At 45.0% G+C, this 7,915-nt stretch overlaps 1 protein-coding gene across 1 annotated transcript; it reads right to left on the bottom strand.

Annotated features, from left to right (window-relative positions):
• Positions 1-244: 244 nt before the first annotated feature.
• Positions 245-5,225, bottom strand: LOC123182337 (protein MALE DISCOVERER 1). Its single transcript, XM_044594861.1, has 9 exons — positions 4,567-5,225; positions 4,324-4,459; positions 3,711-3,782; positions 3,021-3,164; positions 2,822-2,941; positions 1,763-2,193; positions 1,436-1,626; positions 1,220-1,352; positions 245-1,098 (listed from the first exon to the last, which is right to left on the bottom strand). The coding sequence occupies exons 1-9, from the start codon at positions 4,658-4,660 to the stop codon at positions 533-535; spliced, it is 1,887 nt and encodes a 628-aa protein (XP_044450796.1). The 5' UTR covers positions 4,661-5,225; the 3' UTR covers positions 245-532.
• Positions 5,226-7,915: the final 2,690 nt, after the last annotated feature.

Here is a 7,915-nt window from a genome sequence, read left to right on the forward strand (position 1 = left end):
GGCCACGGACAGCGGCGGCGGCGGCAGCCCGAGGACGAGCAGGGAGAGGAGGAGCGGCAAGGCGGCCTCCTCGCCGCTGCACTCGACGTCCGGGCGGATGCCGCAGCTGCAGTTGCAGGTGAAGCCGCCGTCCGAGTCGTGGCTCTGTCACGCGCGCGGGAGCAATGCTGTGAACAGCAAAAGATGATCGACACGAGAGCCAAAACCTGCACATTGTACATATCGTTTCAAGTCTTCACTGAACTGTTGAAACAAGTTGTTTCATCACATTTCAAACTTTATTTACAAATGTTTGGCACATATTTGCGCCTTACAAGCTCTTTCAGGATTTCACTAGTCAAATTTAACAAGGAAAAAAAAACATATCTGCTACCAAAGAACGAAAGAATAGAGTGAGCGGTGCAGGCATAACTGTACAACTGTATGCCTGCCTAAAGAGTAAGAAAACCAAACTGTACAATTTTCTCTGATCCTTCTACCAAATGGACTGCAGAATGGCTTCAAGGCAATTCCACAACGAACTAGCATTTCTCTATACCGTTAGGATTTCAAGCTCAGCCCACCACAATGCGCTATTCCTTGGGGTCGACTGATCCTGAGAGAACCCAGTGATCTCTTGCATCCGCCGGGTGACCTCCCCCACCGACGGCCTCCGCCAGGGGTCATCCCTTATGCACAATTTCACCAGCTCTGTCAGCGCCGCTACCTGCTCCAAGGGGACTGATCTCAGTGTCGGGTCGACCATACCCGTCAAGGGCTTTTCGCCGGTGAGGTACCGGTGCGCCCACAGAATCAGGAGGCCGGTGTCATTGGAGAACGGACGCCTTCCAGAGATCGTCTCAAGCAGAAGCAAGGCAAACCTATACACTATGGTGCACTCTTCAGGCTCATCGAATTCGTCCTCGCCTTCTTTCCAGTCATCGCCGAAACTGATGTCTGAAATCTTTGCAGCGTTGTCTTCGGTCAGGTATATGCACGACGAGTTCAGATTCCTTAGGATCACAGGAGGATACTGCTGGTACATGTGGTAAAGGCAGTATATTACTCCCATCGCCATCCGCAGGCGCGACTGCCAGTTCAAGTGCTCTGCCTCATTAACTGCAACAGAAATGTTTCGATGTTAGGATTAACTAACAGTGGACAGTAATAACTACTAGTAGGCTAGTAGCACGAGTCATCTTGGCAAGAAGAATAACAAAATGTACTTGGGAATTCTTACCGTGCAAGTGCTCAAATAGTGATCCATTTGAAACATACTCAAACACCATCATCCGGGTAAATGGTTTTTCGTCTTCACAGTAACCCACAAGTTTCAGGAAATTCTTATGGTTCACCCGCGACAACATTTCAACCTAGAATACAACATCATATTTATGTTAGAAACTCAGCATCTTACAGAGTTGAGAAGAATGAAACAGAAAACCCTGTTAGATACCTTATTCTTGAATTGTGCTTCGGCTATAGCAGACCACCCGTAGGCATGTTTTATCAGTGTAGACGCAACAGCTATTTCAGCTCCACATGGGAGAGTTCCTTTATACAATGTACATCCAGGTAGCGTACCGATTACATTACTGAAATCTTCACAGGCTGTTTCAAGTTCTGACCGTCTGAATAAAGCTATGCCTGCAAAATAGAAGTCAGAATTTCGCAGTTGACTCCAAATTTCTGTTGCGTGCGTTAGAAGAAGCACACACTGTTGCTATCATGATCGTAGAAATGCATCTTCACATGGGAAAAACAAATCTGTCAGCACACTAACCTCCCAGGATAGTGGTCTGCAGTTCCCTACTTGAAGACATGGGCACAACACTGCTAGCCTTCCCACGGCGGTAGCAAATAAATATTGCAGCTGACAAGGATAGAACCACAAAACAAATCGCTGCTCCTATTAATGCATATATCGTCACATTGCTCTTCCCGCTCTTGCTCTTGCTCCCTTTGCTTGCGGTTTGGTTTTTGTTGGGAGATGCAAGAGAGGCAAGGGAAGGAGCAGGTTCAGAAGGAGGAGGTGGTGTCAGGGCATGGGGCGAAACTGGTGGTGTTGGATCCTTGTGGGGTTCATGGAGCTTAAAAAAAGGGCTCACATCTGATGGTTCTAATACAGAATTTTCAGAACCAAGCATCTCGTTCTTTGGAGAATGATTTTGTTTGCCTGCTAGAAGTCTTCTGGTTGTAGCGCTGTCCTTACCCCTACATAGTGAATAACTGAATGTTAAGAGGAAACAAACGATCATGTTTGCAGTAAACAAAAAAATCCTGCAGAAGAAGCCATAAAATTTCCAAGTCATCCTTACTAGATCATCCTAACGGAAAAACGTTCAATAATAGTTTCATCAACCAAGAATCCGTTGTAGACCAAAACGTAAATATACCTAGTAACCAAGTAATGGTGCCTATGACAGTCTGAAGTACTGAACTCCAGACATGTGTTATAAAGTAAGTTCTCCTAACAAAATATTTATACTGGTCTTAGTAGTTACTGCCAACTTGGTGTTCAAGTAAAAGGAGCATCCAACAAGCCATACATCCATTTGATCCATTGAGGTAGCCTTACACTGCTACGAAAGACTAGGATGTAATTTACCATTTTACCGAGGAAGGAACAGTTCCTAACAAAAGCCCTGACATTTGTTGAGTCGAAATTCTAAAATATTTCAGCTACCATTAACATACATGTGATTGCAGGAGCAGGGTGGGATTTTTTTAAACCCAAAATCAAGCTTGCTCTAATCCCTTTTTGATTTGAACTTGCACTCAAGCCTTGCATAATCACAAGTTTAACTCTCAGATATGCAAGTAGAAGAAAGCTCAGACAAACCTTGCAGTGGGCATCCTATTTGACAAAGCCCTGCCTTGGTGAACCTGAGACTCACAAAGACTGATGAGCTCATTTAGCTCAAGAGGTAAATCACCATAAAGTCTGTTTCCTTTAAGAAAGCTGCAATTCAAGTAGTAAGGTCAGTCAAGTTTGAAGTTAAACTGAAATGGAAAAAACACATATCGAAGTTCGCACGCACATAAACTCCAGGGATAAAATGTTTATTAGCTCTGATGGAATTGATCCATTGAAGTTATTGTACCCCAGATCCAACACCTTCAACTCCCGTAAATCTCCTATCTCTCTAGGGATAATACCATAGAACAAGTTCTTGTGCAGTACACTGTATGGATGGAAGGAAAATAGATCAGAAAAGTTTGAAGGGCGAATATCATTTCACAAGTACCACAAGTACATAAGAAACAAAAAATGATATCTCTAGATATAAGATGCTTTCTTGGTGAACGCCTGAATGGGCATACATAATTTAACAGTTAGATTTATGATGCTACTAACGATAGGAAAACTACAGAGCTCTTTGCAATGGGTGGGTGGCTCTTGGGGGAGTGGGGGGTCTATTTGCCATCAAACAATCATGTACTTGAATTAGATTCATGTAGACTGTATTCCATCAAGCTAGCTAATGTGCTCTAATTGACAGCTCAAAAGCTGAAGGTCACAAGTCTCATAAGGAAAACATACACACTACAAAGTTACAGCTTTACTGCTGTGCTCAACATAAAATCCTAATCGAAGTGCAAAATGACTCTGATTCAGTGGTAGTTTCAGAAATATCAAATACTATCTTATGGTTCGAAGTGTGAAACATGTATTGTCAATTCAAAGTGTTCCAAAAAATACCACTGAAGGAAGTACAGAATATGCTTACAGAGAATGCATATTAATAAGCTGTCCAATCTCAGGAGATAACACGCCTTTCAGACCAAGATTTGACAAGTTCCTACAAAACAAAGGCACACATAAATTAGTCAAAAACATCAAAATACATATTATCAATCAGATCATAGGGAAATATTGCAAACATAACACATGAAAGAAAACAATTTAAACAGAGCAAACATAGCTGCATCCTATACTAAACAGCCCATGCATGTCAGGGGAACTAGATGTTCAACAAAATGTCACCGCAAACAGATAAGCTGATGCTCCACATGCAGATTTGTAAAGGGCCCTATTTCCTTTTTTGAAGTGTTAATAAGGACCCTCCTTATCAGGACGATCAACAAATTGTCAATCCAAAGAAAGATGCTCCCTAAATGCAGTTCAAATGTCTTATTTTAGAACAAGAAAATGCCAATAATCCTTCCAACGGTGCAAAACAACATACTAATATGATTCTGCAGTTTCTGATAATAGCCATAAATAAAAAAAATCAGCCTAAACAAGTAAAATGTAAGGTTAATCCCTTTGTTTTCTTCTTAACAATTTAATTCAGGGTTCTTTCAGGTTCCATCTATTTCTGTGCAAAGAAAGCAACTTACAGGCCTACGACCCGGCCATCATCCGAGCACCGCACGCCGAACCAAGAACAAGGGCTAGCGTGCCCTTCATCCCAATCCGCCAGAGCACCGCGCGGATCAGCCTCTACCATCTCCCTAAACCTCAGAAGCGCAAGACCTGCAAAGAATCCAGGAAACAAAGCCCTGAACAGAGTCAAACCAAGAAGCTGGAAAAGCAACAAACCGCAGCCGAAAGAAGAAGCAACCGAAGCCACGACCCGGCACCTTCGTGATTCAGGGCCGCGCACAGCTCGAAGCCCGTCGCCAGGAACCAGAGCAGGAAGAGCGCCGCCGGGCCTCTCCTCCGGAAATTCCCCATGCCTGAAGCAGCTTCACAAGAACCCGAGCGACTCCCAAGAACTGCTGCTCCAAGAACTGGCACCGGAAGAAGCGCGCTCCTGATTCCGGTCCGTCGATCTTTCCAAAGAACTGTGAGCTCCGCGAGTATTTCGACCTTTCCTCCCGGTCCGGAGCGACTGGAGCAGCAGGGGACGCGGAGCGGATTAAGCGCGGGAAAGGAGGAGAAGGGAGGAAGACCAGCGGGACCGCCGCCGCAGCCAAGAAGGAATCAAGGGGCGAACACGTGACCAAATCGCGCCCTCCCGGGAGAGAGAGAGACAGGGCCGCCTAGTAGTCTGCTAATCCCGGTGGATCCGGAGAAAAGTACTCCTGCTGCTGCTACTACGGGGGAAGGGGAGGCGGCGACGAGGGGAGAGGGAGGGAGAGGGGAGGGAGAAGGAGAAGCGGTGTGAATGGTGGAATGGTGGCGGGCGGGTGACGGTGCGGGACGCGCAATCGGGCGCACTAATGGCGTGCGTACGTACTACTAGCCTGGAAAACGCACGCACGCGGAGAGGAGGAGGACGGAATGGAATCGTTCAAACGGGCTGAGAGGGAAATGGCGCCGTCCGTTCGTTCCTTTTCACTACAGGTTTCTGTTGGGCTGGTCGCCCGGTCTGGCGTGGAAAAAACGAACGTAATTCGTGCGTGGCCAAGTGGGGCGTGATTGATCCGGAAAGAATTTGGGGCGTGATTGACTTGTTCAGAGCTTTGTTTTTCCTGTGCCGGGACAGGGTGAGGTCAATGGTGGTTGGAACGTCGCGTCACGTGGATGTGGATTGGGCGTGAGATGAAATGACGGAGGAGTTGCGCCACGAAAGCAGCCTCGGGTCTGTTCCTGAAACGGAGGCAAAAGATTCGCCTCGTCTATTAATAAAGGAGGAACAAAGTTTAAAGTTTTACAACACCCAAATACACGGCATGACAATTACTCGCGCAAAATAATTATCCCTAGTCTTATCGCACCAGCGGTGATCCAAAGCTTTGCCTCCTCCAATATGGTGCGGAGGTCATAGCGCTCCGGTTGGGGATGTGATTGCCGGTTCTCTTGTCCCACCAATCGCGGACGGAATCGTGGAGGTGCCAATCGGTGGTGTCCATGTGAGCAATGCCAAGCTTTTCGATGATAGCCCTCCAGAGTCGGAGCGTGTACCGGCACTTGAAGAAGCGATGTGCACCCGTTTCTTGCTCCCTGTGGGGCAGAGAGGGCATAGCCCACAATTATCCCAACCCCATCGATCCAAGCGATTGGCGGTCCAGATCCTATCTTGGATAGCCAACCAAGCAAAAAAAATTACCTAGGGGGGAGCCTTCCAAACCATGTGGTCCATTGGGGAAAGAGTTAGCCCAGGAACTGGGCCCTATAAGCGGTGGCCGCCGTGTAGATACCGTCATTCGAGTGCTTTCAAGAGATATCATCCTCAAGTTGCTCATCAAGATGAATGTCGCTGACCAGCATCCAAAGGGTGAAAAATTCTCGAATGTGTTCACCGAAGACGACAATGTTGTAGTAGTTGATTTTGAAGATCCAAGCATTGCCGTTAAGGGCCTCCCTCACCTTCCAGTTCTTTCTTCTCGAGGCCTCATAGATAAGCGGTGCAATGTCCTTGGGTTTCCGCCCAAGCAGCCAAAGGGAGTTCAAAAAGGCGTTTTGGCTCCGTTCCCCACGGTGATGATAGTGGAGGCATAGAAGATGTTGAGATCATCCTTCGTGCAAGGATTGCCAAATTTACCCATAATATCGGGACTGTTAGGTTTGGTTGACACATCTCTTTTTTACCCATGTTTTCTAGAGGAGTGCATATTTTAACTATGAACTCATGCCCTAGTCGAATTCACACCCCGAACTCCAATACGATCTACATTGCAACCCCAAGCTCTCAAAACCGGACAACTTTCAACCATGTGTTCCTTAAACCAGTTTTCTGGTCGGTTTTGACTGGTTTTGAAGAGATGATCGCCTAGTCGGCCGTCACGTCATCAAAAATTGACAAAAAAATATGGAAGTGTTCAGAAAAAAATTGACAAAATTCCAAGAGATGAGCACTGCCATGTTGATAAAGGTGGAAACAATTTAAATAGTTTTTGCCAAAAGGTTTACAAAATACAACGAAAAACAAATTCTGGACCATCTTTCGTCAAAATTTGACCAAAAGAAGACATTCTTAGGAAAAAAAATGTAAAAATGTAAAAAATTAGCACTACCATGCCGATAATTCTAGGAAGATTGAAACATTTTTTTCAACCAGAATAACAAATACTTTCACTTTTGGTCAAATTTTACCAAAATTTGTCCTGAATTAGAATTTCTTTTGTCCTTGGATTGGGCGTGAAATGAAATGACGGGGGAGGTGCTTAAGTTTCTCGGGACTGTTTGGTTTGGTTGACACATCTTTTTTTCTTTTCTAAACACCGGTAAATGCGTACGTGAATATCAGGCAGTATGCTACTACGCGGATGTTAGATACTTTCTTCGTAAAAAAATATAAGAGCGTTTAGATTCTTATAAAACGTACACCAAAAATGCCGTTAGCGCAGCACAACGACATCCTGATGATGCCAGCCGGTTGCGGGTAGGTGCACACCAAAGTCTATAAAAAATACATATCACCCGTGCATTAATCGTGAAACGAACCCTAGCGCCGGTCATAAGTAACACTTAGGTCCTAGTTCCGTGCAAATCATCGACATTTGTGTCATACTCACGTATTTAGCTGGCGGGCCACTTAGGGCAGTTCGGGCACTCCCAACAAAAATAAGATAAAATCTATTCTCGTCTGAAAATAAAAATGAAAATGAGTATTATATATATTTAAGAAACAATTTTGCTAGTTCTCAACTAGCTAGCTTAGAAATAGTTAGGTCAAATGCCATTAAGACTTTTCGTTGAACTTCTTGGTGTTTTCTAGAGGAAGCACGATGGCAGGGTACTAGTCATCGAGAATGAGTTGTTGTGCGATGCATGGTTGGCTGTACCTACGGATTTTGCAGGCATGAGCAAGGGATCGACCTTTTGGTAAAACTTGCATGCTTAGTATCATGAGCATAAGAACTTCGCACCCTACTACATGCATCGTCATCCATGAACCCAATGCGAAGTCGTTAACGCATCGATGGTACATCATCTCCAACTTCGTCATGAAGTTTTGTTGTGCGATTGTATGACTGAAGAGAATGTGGTCATCGGCCCTATCAACCATGAAGATCATAAGTTTTACTTTTTATTGCTCTACAT

Source organism: Triticum aestivum, chromosome 1D (assembly GCF_018294505.1).
Source record: "Triticum aestivum cultivar Chinese Spring chromosome 1D, IWGSC CS RefSeq v2.1, whole genome shotgun sequence".
NCBI lineage: Eukaryota > Viridiplantae > Streptophyta > Magnoliopsida > Poales > Poaceae > Triticum > Triticum aestivum.